The following is a 25713-nucleotide window of genomic DNA, read 5'->3' on the forward strand; positions in this document are numbered from 1 at the left end:
CTCTCGCTCCCTCTCTGCCCCTCCCCTGCTCACATTCTCATTTTCTCTCTCTCTCAAAATAAATAAACTTAAAAAATAAAAATAATAAAGAACCAAGCAGAGATGAAAAACTCAATAACTGAAATTAAAAATACACAAGGAGGGAATAAATAGTACACTGGAGGATGCAGAAAATGGATTAGTGACCTGGAAGACAGAGTAATAGAAGGCAGTCAAGCTGAACAAAAGAAAGTAAAAAATTTAAAAAATGAGAATAGATTAAAGGAACTCAGGAACACCATCAAGCATAATAACATTTACATAACAGGGATTCCAGAAAGAGAAGAAAGATAAAATGGGGTAGAAAGTTTATCTGAAGAAATAATAGCTGAAAAATTACCAAATGTGGGGAAAGAAACAAAAATCCAGATACACGAGGCACAGAGAACACCCCCAAAGTCAACCCAAGAAGGTCTACACCAAGACAAACGTAATTAAAATGGCAAAAAGTAGTGATAAAGAGAGGATTTTAAAATGAACAGGAGAAAGCAGGTACATTCAAGGGAAACACCATAAGGCTATCAGCTGATTTTTCAGCAAAAACACTGAAGGCCAAAACTAGGTGGCATGATTTAATCAAAGTGCTGAAAGGAAAAACCCTGCAAACAAGAATATTCTACCAGCAATGCTATCATTCAGAGTAGGAAACAAAGTTTCCAGACCAACAAAAAATTAAAGGAATTCATCACCACTAAACCAGTCTTACAAAAAATATTAAAGGGTATAATCTGAGTGGGAAGATTACATCGTAAGTAAGATAAAGAAAAAGAGGAAGCACAAAAGCAGTAAAATTAAGTACATCTATAAAAATCAGTCAAAGGATTCACAAAACAAAAGAATGTAAAATAAGACACCATATATCTAAAACACAGGGGTGGGGAGAAAAAAGTAAAACTTCAGTGCTTTCGGTAGTGGTTCAAACTTAAGCAACCACCAACTTAATATAGACTGCTATATGCAGAGGATGTTATATATAAACATAATGATAGCCACAAATCAAAAGCTGGTAACAGATATGCAAAACATAAAAAGAAAGCAATCAAAGCACGTCACTAATGAAAGGAAGCAAACAATGAGAGAGCAAGAGAAAAAAAAAGACAAAAACAACCATATAATAACAAAATGTCAATAAATACATACCTATCGATAATTACTTTGAATATAAATTGACTAAATGCTCCAATCAAAACAAATCGGGTAACAAAATGGATAACAAAGCAAGATCCATCTGTGTGCTGCCTACAAAAGACTCATTTCAGACCTAAAGACACATGCATGTTGAAGGTGAATGGATGCAAACACTTATCATATGAATGGGAGTGAAAAGAAAGCTAGGGTAGCAGTATTTATATACATCAAAATAGACTTTAAAACAAAGACTGTAACAAGAGATAAAAAAGGACACAACATGATCATGAAGGGAAAAATTCAATAAGAAAACGTTAACAATTGCAAATATGTATTAACCCAACATGATAGCATCCAAAAGCACAAAGCAGCCAATAACAAACAAAGGAAGTAACTGACAGTAACACAGTAATAGTAAGGGACTTCAACTCCCAACTTACATCAATAGATAGATCATCCAAACAAAAAATAAAATCAGAAAGTAACCAATGGCTTTGAAAGACACACTGGACCAAATGAATCTAACAAGTATGTCCAGAACATTCCATCCTAAAACTACAGAATACAGATTCTTTTCATATACACATAGAATATTCCCCACACAACAGATCATGTGTTAGGCCACAAAACAAGTTTCAAAAACATCAAAAAGATGGGGGCGCCTGGGTAGCTCAGTCAGCTGAGTGTCTGACTGTTGATCAGCTCAGGTCATGATCTCACATTTCATGGGTTCAAGTCCGGTGTCAGGTTTTGCACTATCAGCACAGAGCCTACTTAGGATTCTCTTTCTCCTCCTCTCTGTGCCCCTCCCTCACTAGCGTTATCTCTCTATCTCAAAATAAATAAGTAAACTTAAAAAGAAAAGATGAAGTCATACCATGCATCTTTTCCAAACACTATGAAACTAGAAATTAACCACAAGAAAAAAATCTGGAGAACACATAAACACATGGAGATTAAATAACATGCTAATAAACAATAAGTAGGTCAACCAAGAAATTAAAGAGGAAATAAAAACAAATGAAAATAAATGAAAATAAAAACACAATGGTCCAAAATCTTTCACATGCAGCAAAAGATGTTCCAAGAGGAAAGTTTATGGCAAAACAGGCCTACCTTAAGAGGTAAGAAAAATCTAAAATAAAAAACCTAAACTTATACCTAACGGAGCTAAGAAAAAAAAAAAAAGAATCACAAATGAAACCCAAAACAGGTAAAAGGAAGGAAATAAAAATAAGAGCAGAAACAAACAAAAAAGAAACTAAAAAAACAATACAACACATCAATGAAACCATAAGCTGGTTGTATGAAAAGATTAACAAAATTAATAAACCTTTATCCAGACTCATCAAAAAATAAAGACAACTCAAAATTAGAAAAGAGGAGAAATAAAAAAGCAACTGGACAGAAATACAAAGGATTAGAATAGTATGAAAAAGTATATGACAACAAATTCGTACAACCTAGAGGAAATGGATAAATTCCTAGAAACATATAACCTCCCAAAATTGAATCAGGAAAAGTAAAACTGAATTTGAGAAGACTAATTACCAGCAGTAAGGTTGAATCAGTATTCAAAAAACAACCAACAAACAAAAGTCCAGGACCAGATGATGTCACAGGTGAATTCTACCAAACATTTAAAGAGTTTAGGTGCGCCTGGGTGACTCAGTCGACTGAGCTTCTGACTTGGGCTCAGGTCATGATCTTGCGGTCCATGAGTTCGAGCCCCACCCCGGGCTCTGTGCTGACAGCTCAGAGCCTGGAGCCTGCTTTAGAGTCTGTGTCTCCCTCTCTCTCTGCCCCTCCCCCACTCATGGTCGCTCGCGCGCTCGCTCTCTCTCTCTCTCTCTCTCAAAAATAAATAAACATTAAAAAAATAATAATAAAACAATAAAGAGTTTAATACCAGGTTACCCAGGTAGCTCAGTTAAGCGCCGACTCTTGGTTTTGGCTTGAGTCATGAACTCACAGTTTTGAGTTAGAGCCCCACGTCGGGCTATGTGCTAACATTTCGGAGCCTGCATGGAATTCTCTCTCTCCCTCTCTCTCTTCCCCAGCCCCACTTTCTCTCCTTCTCAAAATAAACTTTAGAAAAAATTTTAAGGGACACCTGAGTGGCTCAGTCAGCTGAGCATCTGACTTCAGCTCAGGTCATGATCTCATCGCTCATGAGTTTGAGCCCCGCGTCAGGCTCTCTGCTGACAGCACGGAGCCTGCTTCGGTTCCTGTCTCCCTCTCTCTGCCCCTCCCCAGCTAGTGCTTTCTCTATGTCTCAAAAATAAATAAAAACATCAAAAATGGGGCGCCTGGGTGGCTCAGTTGGTTAAGCATCCAACTTTGGCTCAGGTCATGATGCTGCGGTTTGTGCGTTCGGGCCCCACGTCAGCCTCTGTGCTGACAGCTTGCTCAGAGCCTGGAGCCTGCTCCGGATTCTGTCTCCCTTTCTCTCTGCCCCTCCCCTGCTCACACTCTGTATCTGTCAAAAATAAATCAACATTAAAAAAATTTTTTAAACAGTTTAATACCTATTCTTCTCAAACTATTCCAAAAAATAAAAGAAAGAAAGCTTCCAATTTCATTCTATAAGGCCAGTGTTAACTCTGATACCAAAACCAGATAAAGATACCACTAAAAAAAAAAGAACTAAAGGCCAATATCCCCACTGAACATAGATGCAAAAATCTCTCAACAAAATATTAGCAAACTGAATCCCAATAATACATTTAAAAATTCGTTCACCATGATCAGGCAGGATTTATTCCTGGAATGCAAGTGTGGTTCAATATTCACAAATCAATTAACATGATATATCACATTCACAAGAGAAAGGATTAAAAAATATGATAATTTCAAAAGATGCAAAAAATGTCTGACAAAGTACAACATCCATTCATGACAAAAATCCTCAACAAAGTAGCTTTAGAGGAAACAAACCTCAAAAATAACAAAGGCCATTTATGAGAAACCCGCAGCTAACTGTGGAAAGGGGAGCTTTTCCCCTAAGGTCAGGAATAAGACAAGGATGCCTTGCACTTTTATTCAACATAGTACAAGACGTCCTAGCTGGGGTGCCTGGGTGGCTCAGTCGGTTAAACGTCAGACTTCAGCTCAGGTCACAATCTCAGTCTGTGAGTTCGAGCCCCGCGACGGGCTCTGTGCTGACAGCTCAGAGCCTGGAGCCATCTTTGGATTCTGTGTCTCCCTCTCTCTCTGCCCCTCCCCTTCTCATGTTCTGTCTCTGTCTCAAAAATAAATAAAAACATTTTAAAAAATTAAAAAAAAGAAGTCCTAGCCACAGCAATCAGACAACAAAAAGAAAGAAAAGGCACCCAAACTGTTAGGAAGAAGTAAAATTTTCACTATTAGCAGATAATATGATACTTTCTAGAGGAAACCCTAAAGAATCCAACAAAAAAAACTACTAGAACTGATATAAGAATTCATTAAAGTCTCAGGATACAAAATCAATCTACAGAAATCTGTTGCATTTCTACACACTAATAATGAAGTACAAAAAAAAAAGATTAATAATCTCACTGACAATTTTACCAAAAACAAGAAGATACCTAGGAATAAACCTAAACAAAGAGTTAAAAGATCTGTACTCTGAAATCTACAGAACACTTATGAAAGAAGTTGAAGAGGACACAAAGAAATGGAAAAACATTCCATACTCATGGAATGGAAACAAATATTGGTTTTTTTTTCCCCAAGCTCACGTCAGACGGGTAACGTGCCAAGGTGGTAACAAAAGTTTAGGGGAGGCACATGCCACACAATGGTGTGAATACCCAATCATCATGCTTATGAACTACAAAAGGTTCCAGAACAAATACTATTAAAATGTCTATATTACTCAAAGCAATCTACATGTTTAATGCAATCCCAAATAACCAAGAGCATTTTTCATAGAACTAGAAAGAACATTCCTAAAATTTGTATGGAACCACAGAAGTCCCTGAATAACTAAAGCAATCTTGAAAAAGAAGAACAAAACTGGAGATATCACAACCCCAGATTTCAAGATATGCTACAAAGCTGTAGTAATCAAAAACAGTATGGTACTTCCATAAAAACAAATACATAGATCAATGGAACAAGACAGCCCAAAAATAAATCCAAGATTATATGGTTAATTTTCATATAAAGGAGGCAAGAATATGCAATGGGAAAAAAAACAGCCTCTTCAACAAATGATGCTGGGAAAATTGGACACCTATATGCAGAAGAATTAAACTGGAACACTTTCTGACACCATAAACAGAAATAAACTCAAAATGGATTAAAGATCTAAATGTGAGACCTGAAACTATAAAAATCCTAGAAGAGTGCACAGGTAGTAATTTCTCTGAGATCCACCATAACAACACTTTTCTAGAGGTCTTCCAAGGCACTTGTTTCCTGTGTAATACAATCACACAGAAAACAAAAGCAAAAATAAACTATTGGGACTACATCAAAATAAAATCCTTCTGCACAGCAAAGAAAACAATCAACAAAACTAAAAGACAACCTACTGAATAGGAGAAGACATTTGAAAATGACATATCCAATAAAAGGTTAATATACAAAATATGTAAAGAACTTACACAACTCGGGGCACCTGGGTGGCACAGTCGGTTAAACGTCCAACTTTGCCTCAGGTCATGATCTCACAGCTCATGAGTTCGAGCCCCACATCAGGCTCTGTGCTGACAGCTCAGAGCCTGGAGCCTGCTTCAGATTCTGTCTCCCTTTCTCTCTCCCTCTCTCTCTCTCTCTCTCTCAAATACATAAACATTTAAAAAGTGTTAAATTGTTAATGTTTTATTTATTTTTGAGAAAGAAACAGAGTACAAGCGGGGGAGGGGCAGAGAGAGAGAGGGAGACACAGAATCCAAAGAGAAGGCTGCAGGCTCTGAGTTGTCAGCACAGAGCCCAACACGAGGCTCCAATTCATGAACCACAAGATCATGACCTGAGCGGAAGTCAGATGCTTAACTGATTGAGCCACCCAGGTGCCCCAACATTAAAAAAAGTTAAAAAAAAAAAAAAAGAACTTACACAAATCAACACCAAAAAAAAAAACTACACAATAATCCAATTTTTTAAAAATGGGCAGAAGACACAAACAGACATTTTTCCAAAGACAGAGATGGCCAACATGAAAAGATGCTCAACATCATTCATCATCAGGGAAATGCAAATTAAAACCACAATGAGATATCACCTCACACCTTTCAGAATGGCTGAAATTTAAAACATGAGAAACCACAAGTGTTTGCTAGGATATGAAGAAAAAGGTACACTTGTGCACTGTTGGTGGGAATGGAAACTGGTACAGCCACTATGTAAAACCATATAGAGGTTCCTCAAAAATTAATAATACAATCACCATATGCTCCAGTAATTCCACTACTGGGTATTTACCAAAAAAATATATAAAAACACTAACTTGAAAAGATATGCACACACCTATGTTTATTGGAGTATTATTTACAATACCCAATATATGGAAGCAACCCAAGTGTCCATCAATAGATGAATGGATAAAGACAATGTGGTACGTATATACAATGGAATATCACTCAGCCATAAAAAAGAATGAAATCTTACCATCTGCAACAACATGGATGATCTAGAGGGTATAGTATTAAGCGAAATAAGTCAAAGAAAGACAAATACCATATGATTTCACTCATATGTGGAACTGAAGAAAACAAAGAAAAAAAGTGACAAACAAATGACTCTTAAACATAGAGAATAAACTGGTGTTTACCAGAGGAGAGACGGGTAGATGAAGTAAGTAAAGGAGACTAAGAGTACTCTTAATGTAAAGAATTGTGGAATCACTATATTGTACACCTGAAAATAATATAAAACTGCATGTTAATTATATCAGAATTTAAAAATTAATTTAAAAAATAAGAATGTCAAAATCAACTTATGAAAACAGAATACATATATCCACTTTCTCTGTGAAAGGGCCTGGAAGCAAAGACTTCCTGGTGGCAATGAGAACATCATATAACCAGATGTTGGTTTCTAAACACATTATCTCATTAAAATGAATCAGAACTCCTTGGAGAAATAACTGATTCTTGGGTTAGGAAAAAGACAGTGCAAAGTAAACATTCAACATCTCATAAGGGCAGAAAGTAATGAAGTGCTCTAGAATGAGGACTTTTCAAAAGATCAGCGGAAGCCATACAGAAGGGGCTCCCACTGGCCAACAGTGATACAAAAAAGCACTGAAATAAATAATGATAGGGGCACCTGGGTGGCTCAGTCGGTTAAGTGTCTGACTTTAGCTCAGGTCATGATCTCACAGTTCATGGGATTGAGCCCCCCATCAGGCTTGTGCTGACAACTCAGAGCCTGGTACCTGCTTCGGACCCTGTGTCTCCCTCTCTCTCTGCCCCTCCCCTACTCATGCTTGCTCACTCGCTCTCTCTCAAAAATAAACATTAAAAAAAGTTTAATGATAGAATTATTCTTGGCAAAGAAAGAAATTACTACATACTAATATAATCAAATGAAGAGAGAATGGCATGTAAAGCCCTCCCTTATAGTAATATACCATCTAAAACATAGAAGTATAGATTATCAGCATTTGGAACTCACCAAAGTAATACATCATTAGCAGAGAATCATGAATGGATACTGTAGTATGCAGCATTTCTACAAATGGCCCCCCAAAATTTCATGCCCCACAATATCCAGAATCTGTGAATGTGAGGAAATGCTACTTTCATGATTGTGCTATATAAAATGGCACAGCTGGCCTTAAAAATTGGAGGCGGGGGGCACCTAGGTGGCTCAGTCAGTTAAGCATCCGAGTTTGCCTCAGGTCATGATCTCACAGTCCGTGAGTCCTAGCCCTGCATCAGGCTCTTTGCTGACAGCTTGGAGCCTGGAGCCTACTTCGGATTCTGTGTCTCCTCTCTCTCTGCCCCTCCCCTGCTCACACTCTGTTTTTCTCTCTCAAAAATAAATAAACATTAAAAAAATTGGAGGGAGGGGTGAAAGGGATTTGGCTAATCACATGAGTCCTTAACAGTGGGTAAAATTCTCCAGATGGTGGCAGAATTGACAGAAGTAAGCAGAAGAGTTAGAGAGATACAAATCATGAGAAAGACTCAACATGCTGTTGCTACCTTTGAATATGGAGGGGGTCATGTGAGAAGAAATACAAATAGCCTTAAGAAGCTGAGAGGATCTTGTCCAATGACCACAAAGAAATGGGAACCTCAGAAGTACAACCACAAGGACTTGAATTCTGCCAACAATCTGAATGAGCACAGAAATGGATTTTCCCACAGAGCCTTCAAAAAGGAATACAGTCTTTATGTTTTTAAGTTTATTTATTTATTTTGTGAGAGACAGAGACATAACATGTGAGCCAGGGATGGGCAGAAAGAGGGAGAGAGAGAGAATCCCAAGCAGATTCTGCACTATTAGCGCAAAGCCCAATGCAGGGCTCAAACTCATAAACTGTTGAGATCGTCACCAGAGCTGAAACCAAGAGTCGGATGTTTAACTGACTGAGTCACCCAGACACCCCAGAAAGGAACATAGTCATTTTTTTTTATGTTTATTTATTTTTGAAGGAGAGAGAGAAAAAGAGTGTGAGCAGGGGAGGGGTAGAAGAGAGAGACACAGCCTAAAATTTTTTTAATGTTTATTTATTTTTGGAAGAGAGAGAGAAAAAGAACATAGTCTTAATGACACTTTCACTTTAGCCCTGTGATACCCTGGGCAGAGGCCAGAAAAGGTCACTGGACTCCTGACCTACAGAAATGTGAAATAATACATTTGGATTATTGGAAGCTGCCATGCTTGTGTTAATTTGCAACAGAAAACACATAAATTAACTTTTGATGATGAAAAAGAATACCTAGTTTCACAGTAATCTACAAATTACTTATTAGTTACAAAGGAATAAATCATTAAGTTTATAGTGGATTAATCTAGCAAATCAACCATAACAAAGTATCCTAAGTTAACATCACCAATAAAAGAAAAAAAATTACAGGGGTGCCTGGGTGGCTTAGTCAGTTAAGCATCTGACTTCATCTCAGATCATGATCTCACAGTTCGTGGATTCAAGCCCTGTGTCGGGCTCTGTGCTGATAGCTCAGATCTTGGAGCCTGCTTCAGATTCTGTGTCTCCCTCTCTGTGCCCCTTCCCCTCTTGCACGCTGTCTCTCTCTCAAAAATACATACTATTTTTTTAAAAAGTGTTATAAAAAGAAAAAAATTACAGGGGCACCTGGGTGGCTCAGTCGGCTAAGCATCTGACTCTTGATTTCAGCTCCAGACATCATGGTTCATGGGTTTGAGCCCTGCATCGGGCTCTGTGCTGATAGTGGGGAACCTGCTTGGGATTCTCTGCTTCCATCTCTCTCTACCCCTCTCTTGCTTGTTCTCTCTCAAAAATGAATAAAAACTTTAAAAAAAAGAAAAAAATTACATCATGTGTCTTGTGAGATGATGTATTGACAACAACACAGCACCACTTACATAGTAACCTTGACCAAGAAAATAAATAAGTAACTTGAATCTACCTATTCAGACAAATTCACATCAAGGGTCACCAATTTTGCATTTCAAAATTGTCATGGTTCCAACAGAGAAATGGTTTTAGATTTGAAAAGACTAAAGAGACCACTATACACAATATGTTATCTTCAAGCAGATCCTTGACTTGGGAGGAACAACTTATCTATAAAAACTGTTGGGGCAATTTCTGAATTAAGAATAAGGACTATGGATTAGATAACACTACATATTTAGTTTTACCCACCTACTTACCCTTCCCATTATTATTCATTAATTTCTGTATTTTGGTATTGCCATTTCAAATTATTTTCCTTCTGATTAAAAAAAAGCCTTTAGTATTTCAACTAGTGTAGGTCTACTAACATGGAGTTCTCACTTTTTTTCTATATTAATTTCACCTTCACTTTTGAAAGACATTTTCACTGAATATAGAGTACCAAGATGGCAATTATTTTCATTTGGTACTTTAAAGTCATGTAGCTTCTATCATTCATGTATGCTATCACTGTTATTGCTATTCCCTTTGAAAGCAATGAATTTTTTCCTCTGCCTGCTTCTAAGTTTTTCTCTTGGTTTTGTTGTTGTTGTTGTTGTTGTTTTGATCTTTAGGAGTTTAATTTTCTCTCCTTGTGGAACTCTAATTACATATATGGTTAACTTCTCACTGTGGTCTACCTCTACTATACTTTTTGTACCAATTTTATCTGCGGTGCACATGCATGTATTTGTGTGTGTGTATGTGTGTGTATTCAGTTCTTCTATATGTAGCTACCCATGAAAACCTGAAAATAAGTGATCATCACATGACACAGGATACTTTTAAAAAGTAGAAAAGGAGGGACAAAGGAGATGTTGTCTTATTTATACAAAAAAATATACCAATTCTACTCAGAGAAGTTATCAAACATAAAAATTTAACTCATAATACACAAACAACTGCTAAGATAATTTATTTCTATACTGCTCCCGCCTCTTCTAATACTACCTATTTTTCATAGTGACATTTATCACCCACTCTAGAAGACATCTCCATTAGGCATAAAACCATAAGTACATCATTCTCTAAGCACCTATAACCACACAACCTACATTTTATTTATCTAAATTAAAATCTCCAACATCAGGAGCACCTGGGTGACTCAGCTGGTTGAGCATCCTGACTCTTGATTTCTGCTCGGGTCATGGGATCAAGCCCTGCATCAACACAGAGCCCACCTGGGATTCTCTCTCTCTCTCTCTCAAATGAAATAATTCTCTAATATCAGATATTAGCTAAATACTAAATACATAAGAGCTATTAAAGCTTTTGCTAGCTTCTCCCTCCCTCCCAAAAATGAATGGAAAATAGACTAGAAGATATTGCATATTATTTTTCAATTTACCTGTGCTTTGGTTCATCACAAGTCTTGGAGGAGAACTTGTTTCTTCAGATTCTTCTGATGAGTGTGCCAGGAAGTCATGAAGCTTCTGCACCAATGTATTCAACTTGCTTTCACTATTAAAACAAAAAATTTAAAGAACTTCCTTAATTAGCTTGTCATATATTTAATCAAGTGTAAGGGTCTAACAAACTGAAAACATATCTATACTGTAAGTCATCTGAAAGAAAGCATATTCAATATAAAAATTAAAAAAATGAATGTTAATTATTTCAGTAAGGATTTGAAAATATAAACAACCCAACCTACTTTATACTTACCCAGGATCAAAATATAATTTAAGGAAAAAGCTGATGAGATTCTGCTCTACATCGTTTAGAATCATAATTGAGTAATGTATCGAATATATTTACTAAACACTCCCTGGAAAGCTTCTACAGTTTTTTTCTTTATCATTCTGTCTTCTGCTTGTCACAGAATAATTGTATAAATGACACAAAGATGAATAAAATTTAAAACAGGACTTAGAAGAGCTCACAGATTCCCAGGGAAATATTTATGCAGCTTAATTGTTACAGCATATCCTGCTAAGTTATATAATAGGTACATCTGTAATCCAACAGAGTTATACAAGTTAAAATTTAAAAATGCACAAAAATAAACATGTACCCCAATTCTAGTATGTTTTCCTAAACTTTTAAAAGATGAAAAATAGATAAAACTCACTTCATTGAAATTTAAAACTTTGTGCATTAAAAGATAACATCAAGAAAGTAAAGAGAAAATCCATACAACTAAAGAAAACTATCTTCAAATCATATATCTGAAAAGATCTTAATAGCCTTTTATATAATATATATCCTTTAATAAGACAATATATATCCTTTAAAATGAGTTTTATACTTTTAATAAAGAATTTTTACAATTAAAACAATAAAAGAAGACCCAATTTAAAAATGGGCAAAGGACTTAGATATACATTTCCCCAAAGAAGATATACAAAGGGCCAGTAAACACATGAAAAATGCAGGGGCACCTGGGTGGCTCAGTCGGTTAAGCGTCCAACTTCGGCTCAGGTCATTATCCTGTGATTCATGTGTTTGAGCCCTGTGTCAGGCTCTGTGCTGACAGCTCAGAGGCTGAAACCTGCTTCAGACTCTGTGTCTCCCTCTCTCTGCCCCTCCCCTGATCATACTCTGTCTCTCTCTCTCTCTCAAAAATAAATAAAACATTTATACACATGAAAAATGCTCAAGATTATGAGTCATTAGGACAATGCATTAGGTGCCTGGGTGGCTCACTGGGTAGAGCTTCCAACTCTTGATTTCGCTCAGGTCGTGATCTCACAATTTGTGAGATCAAGCCCCGCTACTGGGTCTGCAATGACAGCACACAGCATGCTTCAGATTCTCTTCCTCTATGCCCCTCCCATGCACATGCACACACTCTCTCTGCCTCAAATAAACACTTTTTTTTTAAAGGAAAATGCAAATCAAAACCATAGTAAGATACCACTCTTTAGAGTGGATATAATTTTTAAAATGAAAAATAAGAGTTGGCAAGTGTGTAAAGAAATTGGAACCCAAATACATTGCTGGTAGAGATGTAAAATGGTACAGGCACTATAAAAATGTTTAGTGGTAACTCAAAAAGTTAAACATAAAGTTTCCAAATGACTCAGTAATTCCATTCCTAGATATATATCCAAGGGAATAAAATCACATGCCCACACAAAAAATACTGTACACAAATGGTCATGGCAATGTTCATAATAGCCAACAAAAGGAGAAAGTACCCAAATGTCCACCAACTGCTAAACAATAGAATATTATATCCCAATAAAAAGGAAAGAAATATTCATCCTAAAGCATGCTAAAGCATGGATGATCATTGGAAACATTATGCTAAAAAAGGCAAATGCAAAATGCCACATATTGGATGATTCCATTTATAGATATAAAATGCCCAATATATGCAATTCTATAAAGACAATAAGATTAGTAACTGCCAGGGGATAGAGGAAGTGGGGTATTGGGAGGTATGTGTTATTTTGGGGAGGCAATGAAAATTTTCTAGAATTACAAAGTGTGACAGTTGCACAATATTGTAAATTTGCTAGAAAAAAACATTAAATTCTAAACTAAATTGATGTAAACCGTGAATTTTATGTGAATTTTCTCAATAAAAATTGCAAAGAGAGGAAGATATTCAAGAATCCATTTATATATTTAAAGGTAATATCTGCATATACACTTCCAAAAAATCCATAACCAAAATTTAAAAGGCAAACTAACTTGAAAATAAGAATATAAAAACATCCTCATTAGATTTTCTAAAAATACTAAATTCCTAGTAAGTAAGTGAATAAAAAGAAACAACTTTTTTAAAGGGAATACAATGGAGTAACAAAAAATTGGAAGAAAAAGCACTACAACCTCACTAGTAATCAACAGAATGAAAATTAAAACACTGTGAATCAAGTAACAGTTGTTATCAGTCCTTCCTGGGCCAGGTACCACCACCATTCATGCAGTGCACTAGGCCCACCCCAAGGCCAGTAGCCCCCTCTGCATCATTTTCCTATGTTTGGTTAGGGAGAACCCAGGATATTAAGGGAAAGAAAAAGAAATGAGATATACCAGACATAACTGCAACTATTTTCTTTCAATGAAGAAAGTTATTTTACAAAGTTCCGAAACAAACTTGCCTCTAGAATAAAGATCCCAAGAGTGTATGATTTCTACTTTTTCCCATAACCTTGCTTTGGAAAAGTTAAATGTACAAAAAATTATCGAGTTACTCCGGGTCCTTAATCTTAAATTAGAAAATGGAACCAGATCAAAAGATACTATGTATCAACCCATGGCACACAGAATTTCTTGTAACCAAAATTCAAAAATAAGAATATCGTTCTATATTCTTGTCCCATCAACAGATTATAAAAGAGAAAAAAGTTATTCTTTAGAAAAGAGTACAGCAAACCAACAAAATAGTGATTTTTCTCACTCATTCCAACCACAAAGCCAGCTATCACATGAATCCATGCTGTAGCTGACCAAGGTCAGGACTGTGGATAAGTCAGCACAACCCATTAATATTACTACTACCACATGTAAAAATTAAAACAATTGAATACAATCAGTAGAACTTTCTCCTTCTGTGAAGGATAGCACTTTTAGGCATAAACATGTTTGTCTTATATTATAAATTAAGAAACCAGGTAGAAGCCAAATGATAAAAACATGTGGATACTTAAAAAATTTTGCTCATTCTTTTGAAAAATCTTCTTTGAGGTGGGTGGGATTTTTGCAAACAGCTAAATGTCATTTAGAGTCAAATATGGTGAATTATCAGGTTGGATAAAATAATTTTTTTGCCGAAATCTCAAATATTCCTTAACATTTTCTTGCATGACTTCTACATTGACTACAAAAGGAGAGTTCCCAAAATGTCCTCAGGAATAACATCATCACTGATATCAGTATGGCCTACTGAGAAGGGAAGTACCCATCTGCATATAGAAGCTCTGATGTCACCTTTTAAAATCTGCCTCATTTCTAGAATCACACTTTTTTTAAGCTTACTTTTTTTAATGTTTATTCATTTTTCAGAGAAACATAGTGCAAGTGGGGGAGGGGGGAGGGGCAGAGAGAGAGTGAGACACAGAATCCCAAGCAGGCTCCAGGCTCTGAGCTATCAGCACAGAGCACAACATGGGGCTCTAACTCATGAACTGCAAGATAATGACCTGAGCCAAAATCAAGAATACATGCTTAACCAACTGAGCCACACAGGCGCCCTTGGAAACAGTATTTTAAACACAACAAACCATTTAAGGAGAGACAGACCAAGTGTGAGCAGGGGAAGGGGAGAAAGAGAGGGAGACACAGAATCCCAAGCAAGCTCCAGGCTCTGAGCTGTCATCACAGAGCCCAATGCAGGGCTCGAACTCACGAACTGCAAGGTCATAACTGCAAGGTCATGACCTGAGCCAAAGTCGGACACTTAACCAACTGAACCACCCAGGTACCCCCAACAAACCATTTAAAATGTGACACTTATCAATACTTTTGTAAACTAAACAATCTTCCTAAGGCAAAACTGCATACATTAATTTACTAGTTTCATAACTGTGAACTATTACAAAGGATATTTGTATTAAATCCAGACATGATTGTCACTCTCTTCATCCCTCTACTAAAACGTGAAGCTAACTCAACCAGTACTATATATGTTACTTAACTGTAGGTCCTAGTCCTTAAAACAATCTTTTTAAGAGTGGTTAAAAATCTGCATTGAGGGGGATGCCTGGGTGGCTCAGTCGGTTGAGCAGCCAACTTTGCCCCAGGTCATCATGATCCCGCACTTCGTGGGTTCGAGCCCTGCATCGGGCTCTGTGCCGAAGGCTCGGAGCCTGGAGCCTGCTTTAGATTCTGTGTCTCCCTCTCTCTCTGCCCCTCCCCTACTCTGTCTCCCAAAAATAAACATAAAAAAATTAAAAATTAAAAATCTCCATTGAGGAAGAATGTGTACCGCCTTCATGCTCACAGTTACACAATTATAACATGGGCTTGTTGCTGATGACCTGTAAAAATTGACCTATCTGCCAGTGGATCATAAAAACTTTAATTCCTACTGTAAGGTAACCATATCATGAATGACTAGATTTTACACAAATTTTGAGTCCTAATGTCAATATTTTTAACTAAGGGCTGTGTTCTTTCCCTTGAATGTGTTACTAATTTTTTTCCATGAATAACTGTGGAATTACAAAAATTTTATGTGTACTCTTTTGTACTTTTATTTTGGAGATGTATATGCATAGAGGAACTAGCCATTTTTTGAATTAAATTTTTCATTTTGAGATAAATGGAGAGTGACATGCAGTTTTAAAAAAGATTCTGTGTATTCATTACCCAGTTTGCCACAATGGTAATGTATTTAAAAAAACTATTTTTCACATTTAATCCATTCATGCATCTGTTCCCATAGATGGGCTGCTGTGTTTAAGGCACAGCCATGGACCACACAGTCTCTAAAATTTGGTAATATGACCATGGGTGTGATCATATTGACCAAAATACGTTTTTTAATGGAAAAAAGAATGGTAAACAATTTAAAAATTTTGTTTACTTCATGACTATTTAAAATAGCATGTTATCCAAATTGGAAAGAGTTAAATTATTTCTGTTCACAGATGGCTTCTTATATGTAGAAAATGGCTCCTGGATAGCTCAGTTGGTTAAGCATCTACTCTTGATTTCAGCTCAGGTCATGAACCCAGGGATCTTGGGATCAAGCCCCACATTGGGCTCCAGGCTTAGAGCGGAGTCTGCTTAAGGTGGAGCCTGCTTAAGATTTTCTTTCTCTCTCTCTCCCTCCCTCTTTCCCCTCCCCCCACATCATGCACTCTCAAAAAAAAAAAAAGTTCAAGATGTCGCAAAAAAATTGAGATAGTTAAATAAATTCAGTAAACTTAGTGGATACAGTATCAACCACAAGAACTAATTGCATTTCTACACACTAACAATGAACAGTCCAAAAAGGAAATTAAGAAAACAATTCCATTTACAATAGCATCAGAAACAATATTTTGGAATAAATTTAATCAAGGAGGCAAAAGACTTAAACACTGAAAACTGCAAAACAGCAATGTTTTCATTGTTGAAATTGAAGACACAAATAAATGAAAATATAGTTTCTATGGGTTAGAAAAAATTAATATGACAATACTACACAATACTAAAAGTTAAAATGACAATACTACACAAATGACCTAGAAATTCATTTCAACCCCTATCAAAATCTCAACAGCATATTTTGCAGAAAACAGAAAAGGCCATCCTAAAATTCATGGGGAAGCTCCAGGAATCACAAATAACCAAAACAATCATGAAAAAGAACAAATTTGGAGAACTCACACTTCCTGATTTCAAAACTAACTGCAGAGCTAAAATAAATGAAACAGTACAGTATTGACATAAGGACAAACTCATAGGCCAATGGAACAGAAACACCAAAACCCTTGTGTGCATATGGTCAATTGATTTTCACCAAAGGTGTCAAAATCATTCCATAGAGAAAGGGCAGTTATTTCAATAAAAGGGCTGGAAAAATGGGATATCCACATGCCAAAGAATAAAGCTGGACCCTTACCTGATATAATAAAAATTAACATAAAAGGCAACAAAGAACTAAACATACTAGCTAAAACTATTAAATTACTCAAAGAAAACACAGGAAAGAATCCTTGGGACATTGGATTTGGTGATGATTTTTCTTTTTTTATTTTTTTTAACATTTATTTTTGAGAGACAGAGAGAGAGCGTTGAATGGGGGAGGGGCATAGAGAGAGGGAGACACAGAATCTGAAGCAGGCTCCAGGCTCTGAGCTGTCAGCACAGAGCCTGATGCGAGACTCGAACTCACGACTGAGCCACCCAGGCGCCCCTGGATTTGGTGATGGTTTCTTGAACATGATATCAAAAGTACAATGCAACAATAGAAAAAAAATAACTGAATTTCACTAAAATGAAAAACTCCTGTGCATCAAAGGACACTATAAAGAGAGTGAAAAGAGAACCCACAGATTATGAAAAAATATTTCCAAATCATATATCTGAAGTGGTATTAACATCCACAGTATTATATAAGAAAATCCCAGAACTCAACAAAAAACAAATTTAAGAATAGTCGATGGTCTTGAATAGATATTTCTCCAGAGAAATGTACAAATATCCAATAAGCACACAAAAAGAGGCTTACAACACTATAGGGAAAACAAATCAAAACCAAAATGAGGTACCATTTCACACCCATTTTTATTACAAAAAAATGGGAAAAAATGAGTGCTGATGAGAATGTGGAGCTATTACAACCCTGGGTGTATTGCTGGTAGGAATATCAAATGGTGCGCCCACTGCAGAAAAACAATATGGTAATACCTCAAAAAGTTAAACAGAATTACCATATGACCCACGGCTCAGAGCCTGGAGCCTGCTTTGGATTTGGTGTCTCCTTCTCTCTCTGCCCCTCCCCCATTCATGCTCTGTCTCTCTCTGACTCTCAAAAATAAAGAAACATAATAAAAACAATTTTTTTAAAAGAATTACCATATGATCCAGCAATTCCACCTCTAAGTATATATCCAAAAGAAAGTCGGAAATCAAACAAATATTTGCACACAAATGTTCATACCAGGATTATTTACAACGGCCAAAATCCATCAAAAATACGTGAACGGAAAAATAAAAGGAATAAAAGGAAATGATATTGCCTAAAAAGAAATGAAATTCTGACACATGCTATAACATAAATGAATTTTTAAAACATACTAAATGAGCAAGCCAGACACAACAAAAGGAAAAATATGTAATTCCACTTGGTTGATGTTCCTTGAACAAATTCATAGAGACAGAAAGAATAGAGGGCTGGAAGGGGGAGGGAATGCAGTTATTGTTTAATGGGTACAGTTTCTGTTTGGGAAATGATGAAAAAGTTCTGGAAATGGGGAGTGATGATGGTTGCACAAGAATGCCAATATATTTACCTAAACCCACTGAATCATACACTTAAAAATGGTAAAATGGTAAATTTTTTCTAATTTAATGTTTATTTTTGAGAGAGAGAGACAGAGCGTGAGTGGGGGAGGGGCAGAGAGAGAGAGGGAGACACAGAATCCTAAGCAGGTTCCAGGCTCTGAGCTGTCAGCACAAAGCTCAAAGTGGGGCTCAAACTCACGAGCCATGAGATCATGACCTGAGCCAAAGTTGGATGCCTAACCAACTGAGCCAAGGTGCCCCTAAAATGGTAAATATTTTAAAAGATATTTAATATTATCAAGTAAATATTATAAAAGAAAGTTGGTGTTGCACCTGGCCCCTAAAGATATGAACAAAGAATGTACTAACTTCAGCACTTTTACACTAGAGAAAATTTGGAAATAACCCAATTAATTATTCACAAAAAACAGAATGGACAGATTATATGTTCACATAAAAGAATACTATACAGCAGTTAAATGAATGAACTAGAGCAACATGAGTCAATATAAAGAAACTAAAAATAGTTCAAATGGAATTTTAGCTTTATCTACAAAATTCTAATAATCTAAAATTCTGAAACAAAGACCATTAAATTTTAATTACCACCTTCATTAATAATAAAACAAGTATCTTCACATATTAGTCCACAAAACAATCCCCAACAAATTCAAAAAGACTGAAGTCATACCATGCATATTTTCTAACCACAATGCTATGAAACTATAAGTCGACCCCAACAAAAAGTCTGGAAAGACCACATTCACATGGAAGTGAAATAACATGCTACTAAACAATGAATGGGTCAACCAGGAAATTTAAAAAAGTACATTGAGGGTCGCCTGGGTGACTCAGTCGGTTAAGCATCTGACTCTTGATTTCACTTCAGGTCAGGATCTCATGGTCATGAGATCAAGCCTCATGTAAGGCTCTGTGCTGAACATGGACCCTGCTTAAGATTATCCCTCTCTCCCTCTGGCCCTCCTAAGCACATGCCTGCCTCTCTCTCTCTCTCTCTCTCTCTCTCTCAAAAATAAAGTATATGGAAATGAATGAAACTGAAAACACAATGGCTCAAAACCTGTAGGAGGAAGCAAAAGCAGTTCTAAAAGGAAAGCTTATAGCAATATAGGCATACCTCAAGAAGCAAGAAGAATCTCAAATAATTTAAATTTACAACTAAAGGAGCTAGAAAAACAAAAGCTAAATCCAACAGGAGGAAAATAATAAAAATTAGAGCAGAAATAAATGATACAGAAACTAAAAAAAAAAAAGAAAAGATTAATGAAACCAGGAGCTGGTTCTTTGAAAAGATAAATAAAATTGATAAATATCTAGCCACACTTATCAAGAAAAAGAGAGAAAGGACTCAAATGAATAAAATGACAAATGAGAGAGGAAAAATAACAATCAACACCACAGAAATACAAATAAGAGAGTATTATGAAAAAGTATATGCCAAAAAATTGGACAACCTACAAGAAAGGGATAAATTCCTAGAAACATAAATTACCAAAACTGAAACAGGAAGAAATAGAATATTTGAACAGACCGATAGCCAGCAAAAAAATTGAATCAATAATCAAAAAACTCCCAAGAAACACAAGTCCAGGACCAGATGGCTTTATAGATGGAATTCTATCAAACATTTAATAAAGAGTTAACACCTGGTTTTCTCAGACTATCCCAAACGGTAGAAAAGGAAGGAAAACACCCAAACTCATTCTATGAGGCCAGTATTACCCTAATACCAAAACAAGATAAAGACACCACTAAAAAAGATAGCCACAGGTCAACATCCCTGATGAACACAGATGCAAACATTCTCAACAAAACACCAGCAAACCGAATCCAACAGTACATTAAAAAATCACTCACCATGATCAAGTGAGATTATTCCTGGGATACAAGTGTGGTTCAATATTCAAAAATCAATCAACATGATACATCACATCAATAAGAGGAAAGACAAAAATCATATAATTTCAATCGATGCAGAAAGAGGACCTGAGAAAGTTCAAAATTCACTTATGATAAAAACTCTCAACAAGTAAATTTAGAGGGAATATACCTCAACATAATAAGGGCCACATATGAAAACCCCACAGCTAATATCATCCTTTAATTTTTTTAATGTTTATTTTTGAGAGAGAGACAGAGCGTGAGCAGGGGAGGGGCAGAGAGAGAGGGAGACACAGAATCCGAAGCAGGCTCCAGGCTCCAAGCTGTCAGCACAGAGCCCAACACAGGGCTCAAACTCACAAACCCTGAGATCATGACTTGAGCCAAAGCTGGACACTTGGCCAACTGAGCCATCCAGGTGCCCCTAATAACATCTTTAATGGGGAAAAACTGAGAGCTTTTGTTCCTAAGGTCAGGAACAAGACAGGGATGTCCACTCTCACTATTCTTGTTTTTAATGTTTTTATTTTTGAGAGAGAGAACATGAGTAGGGGAGGGGCAGAGAGGGGGAGACAGAGGATCCGAAGTGGGCTCCGCACTGACAGCAGCAGCCTGATGTGGAGCTCAAACTCACTAACTGTGAGATCATGACCTGAGCGAAAAACACTCAACAGACTGAGCCTCGAAGGCGCCCGCATTCTCACTACTTTTATTCAACATAGTACTAGATGTCCTAACCACTACTTTTATTCAATATAGTACTAGATGTCCTAACCACAGCAATCAGACAACAGAAATAAAAGGCATCCAAAAAGGCAAGGAAGAAGTTAAACTTTTTGCAGATGACATCATACTACATATAGAAAACGTGAAGGACTCCACCAAAAAATTGCTAGCAGTGATACACAAATGCAGTCAAGTCGCAGGATACAAAATCAATCTAACGAAATCTGCTGCACTTCTATACGATAAATAAATAAAATAAAGCATCAGAAAGAGAAATCAAGGAATCAATCTCATTTACAATCACACCAAAAATAAGATACCTAGGAATAAACCTAACCAATGAGGTGAAAGACCTGTATTCTGAAAACTGCAAAACATTGATGAAAGAAATTCAAGAGGATACAAAGAAATGGGAAGACATTCCATGCTCATGGATTGGAAGAACAAGTATTGTTAAAATGTCTATATTACCCAAAGCAATCTACACATTTAGTACAATCCCTACCAAAATACCAACAGCTTTGATTTTTAAAACCAAATCTTTATTTTTTAAGTAAGCTCTGCCCAATGTGGGGCTTGAACTAATGACCCTGAGATCAAGTCTCCCATGTTCTACTGTCAGCCATCCAAGCAATCCAACAGCATTTTTCACAGAACTTGAACAAACAATCCTAAAATGTGTATGGAACCACAAAAGACCCTGAAGAGCAAAAGCAATCTTGAAAAATAAAACTAAAGCTGGAGGTATCAAAATTCTGGACTTCAAGTTATATTACAAAGCTATAGTTCTCAAAACAGTACAGTATTGAAACAAAAACAGACACAAAGGTAAACAGAACAGAATAAAAACCCAAAAATAAACCCACAACTGTATGGTCAATTTTCAATAAGCAAGAAAAAATATCCAATGGGAAAACAACAGTCTCCTCAACAAATGGTGTTGGGAAAACCTGACAGGGACATGCAAAAGGATGAAACTAGACCACTTTCTTACACCACACACAAAAATAATTTCAAAATGGATTAAAGAAGTAAATGGGAGACAGGAAACCATAAAAATCCTAGAAGAAAGCATAGATAGTAAAGTCTCAGACATTAGCTGTAGCAATATTTTTCTAGATATATCTCCTGAGGCAAGGGAAACAAAAGTAAAAATAAACTACTGAGCTTCATCAAAATAAAAAGCTTCTGCACATTGAAGGAGACCATCAACAAAACTAAAAGGATGCAGCACCTGGGTGGCTCACTTGGTTAAGCATCTTGACTCTGGATTTAAGCTCAGGTCATGATCTCATGGTTCCTGAGACCAAGCCCTGTGTTGGACTGTGCTGTGACAATGCAGAGCCTGCTTGGGATTCTCTCTCTCCCTTTCTTCTCTCTGCCTCTCCCCCACTTGTGCTCACTTGCTCATGTGCTCTCTCTCTCTCCCTCAAAATAAAAATTTTTTAAAAATCCTAAAAGGCAACCTAAGGAATGAGAGAAGACATTTGCAAACAACATATCTGATAAAGGGCTAGTATCCAAAATACATAAAGCTCTTTTACAACACCTGAAACCAAATAATCCAATTAGAAAATGGGCAGAAGACATGAACAGACATTTCTCCAAAGAAAATATTCAGTTGGCAAACAGTCATAAGAAATGATGCTAGGGACACCTGGGTGGCTCAGTTGGTTAAGCATCTGACTCGGTTTCAGCTCAGGTCATGATCTCATGGTCCTTGACTTCCAACCCCATGTTGGGCTCTGCACTGGCAGCGTGGAGCATGCTTGGGATTCTCTCCCCTCTCTCTGTCCCTCCCCACACTTCTCCCTCCCCGCCCTCTCTCAAAACAAATAAGTAAATATTTTTTTTAACTTTTTAATGTATATTTATCTTTGAGAGAGAGAGAGAGAGAGACAGAGAGAGAGCGAGCGTGCAAGCAGGGGTGGGGCACAGAGAGAGAGACAGAGACAGAGACAGAATCTGAAGCAGATTCCAGGCTCTGAGCTGTCAACACAGAGCCCGATGTGGGGCTCGAACTCACAAGCAGTGAGATCATGACCTGAGCTGAAGTCGGACGCTTAGCCAACTGAGCTACCTAGGCATCCCTAAATAAATATTTTTTTAAGAAGATGCTCAACAACACTCATCATCAGGGAAATGCAAATCAAAACTATTAAGTCAGAGAAAGACAAACACTGTATGATTTTAGTCATGTGTGGAATTTAAGAAATGAAACAAACAAGCAAAGGGAAAAAAAGAGAAAAGTTTAAAAACATACTCCTAATTACAGAGAACAAACTGATGGTTACCAGTGGGGAGGTGGATGGGAGGATGGGTTTAAATAGGTGATCAGGATTGAGGAGAGCATTTGTGATGAACACCAGATATGTGTAATTTTTTTTTTTTTTTTTTGCTTTTTTAAAAGTTTATTCCCTGCGAGCAGTGAAGGGACAGCAAGAGAGGGGAGGGAGAGAGAGGGACACAGAGAGAGAGAAAGAACCCCAAGCAGTCTCCTCACTGTTAGTGCAGAGCCTGACACAGGCCCGAACTCATGACCCACGAGATCATGACCTGAGCCAAAATCAAGAGTCAGATGCTTAACCAACTGAGCCACCCAGGAACCACTCATGGAATTGATGAATCAGTGTATTTTACACCTGAAGCTAAGATAACACTGTATGCTAACTAACTAGAATTAAAGTAAAAACTTTAAATAAAAAACTTATCTTGTAAGCAGTGCCCTACAGGTCCCGGCATCCTAGGTGAACCTGGTTTGCACAGCCTGGTCCAGGGGAATGGAGGGTGGGATTAGAAGGTGTGAGGCAAAGCACACTTCCCAGGACCAAGTGCCCTGCTTCCTGCACTAGACCCTGTTCCCCATGCCCACCATGGCTACAATTCAGCAACTGGTAGGAAGATGGTTTTAAGGATTCTATGAAGGAAGAGTAAAGACATTCCTGAATATATTAAGGAAGGACGAATGGGAGTGGCACTGTGTAAAATGGGCACAAAGGCCAAGCCAGATTGTGTCATCACTTCTGACAGCCAAGTCTCTCACCATAAAAACTGAGAACACTTTAGAACAGTTTTCTTGTAAAATGGGAAAGAGGTTTGAAGAAACGACAGCTGATGGCAGAAAAACTCAGAATGTATTCAACTGTCCATATAGTATATTGGTTCAACACCAGTAATGGAATGAGAAGGAAAGCACAATAAGTAGAAGATTAGGATATTATCGATGGAATGTATTATGAATGGTATCACCGGTACCAGGATATACAAAAAGTATAATGAAAATCCCACCATCACTTTAAAGAGGAATTAACTGTCAAAATGAACAAGCTCAGTTCGATAAGCAAATCTCCATAATGCTGCATTTTTTTATTTCATTACTTTGTTCAATTATCTCTATCACAAACGTTTTACATGTAACTACCCAAGAATTGACTTTATTAGGATCATCCCTTTGGTTAGTAGATAAATGTGTGCTAACAAACCCTAAGCAATGTAAAACACATTACTTTGCTCTGACTGCCTTAGGGTAACTTTTGAAAAAATTGTCATCACCTAAAAGGTAAATAAAGTATGTGAAGAAATGGATATTAAATTACAACTTTATTAAATGCTAACAAAAAGTGTTTAATGTGGTTATCTTTTTTTGCCTATGAAATATTTAAGGGAAAAATGACTACTCATTGTAGAACGAGGTGCTATGAAATAGATACTCATATATGGCCAGTGGTAATACAAGGATTTAGAATAGAACTTGGGAAAAGCCTTTGATATTATCTTAAATAATTCTGCCTATATCTTAACTAAAGAAAATAATTCTAAATAAATAATTTTAATCACCGATGATAAAAATCTATGAGTTATATACAGTGACACAAAATATATAATATGTATAATAATGTCTGAGTAAACAGGTATGAGTAAGTTTTCCAAAAATTTTCATCTTTCTTCATTTTCATCTTTATCATTTTTTTCAAATAAGAAATTTATTGTCAAATTGGTTTCCATACAACACACAGTGCTCCTACCAACAGGTGTCCTCCTCAATACCCATCACCCACCCTCCCCTCCCTCCCACCCCCCATCAACCCTCAGTTTGTTCTGTTTTTAAGAGTCTCTTATGCTTTGACTCTCTCCCACTATAACCTTTTTTTTTTTTCCTTCCCCACCCCCATGGGTTTCTGTTAAGTTTCTCAGGATCCACATAAGAGTGAAAACATCTAGTATCGGTTTTTCTCTGTATGACTTATTTCACTTAGCATCACACTCTCCAGTTCCATCCACGACACTCCAAAGGGCCATATTTCATTCTTTCTCATTGCCACGTAGTACTCCATTGTGTATATAAACCACAATTTCCTTATCCATTCATCAGTTGATGGACATTTAAGCTCTTTCCATAATTTGGATATTGTTGAGAGTGCTGTTATACACATTGGGGTACAAGTGCCCCTATG

The 25713-nt window shown here is 36.8% G+C and overlaps 1 protein-coding gene, 1 non-coding gene and 1 pseudogene across 14 annotated transcripts in view; 1 reads left to right on the forward strand and 2 right to left on the reverse strand.

Moving 5' to 3' along the window:
* ATRX (ATRX chromatin remodeler) overlaps window positions 1-25713 on the reverse strand; it is a 307952-nt gene that overhangs the window by 240605 nt on the left and 41634 nt on the right. For all 13 annotated transcript variants that reach the window (XM_053202513.1, XM_053202509.1, XM_053202506.1 and 10 more), the window contains one exon: window positions 11094-11206. In XM_053202513.1, coding sequence (XP_053058488.1) covers window positions 11094-11109 — 16 coding nt within the window. In that variant the 5' untranslated portion in view covers window positions 11110-11206. The remainder of the gene's footprint in view (window positions 1-11093; window positions 11207-25713) is intronic.
* Window positions 4889-4993, reverse strand: LOC113597507 (small nucleolar RNA U13). Its single transcript, XR_003418275.1, has one exon. It is a non-coding gene; the product is annotated as a small nucleolar RNA U13 (small nucleolar RNA).
* Window positions 23803-24662, forward strand: LOC113597487 (fatty acid-binding protein 5-like; annotated as a pseudogene).

Source organism: Acinonyx jubatus, chromosome X (assembly GCF_027475565.1).
Source record: "Acinonyx jubatus isolate Ajub_Pintada_27869175 chromosome X, VMU_Ajub_asm_v1.0, whole genome shotgun sequence".
NCBI lineage: Eukaryota > Metazoa > Chordata > Mammalia > Carnivora > Felidae > Acinonyx > Acinonyx jubatus.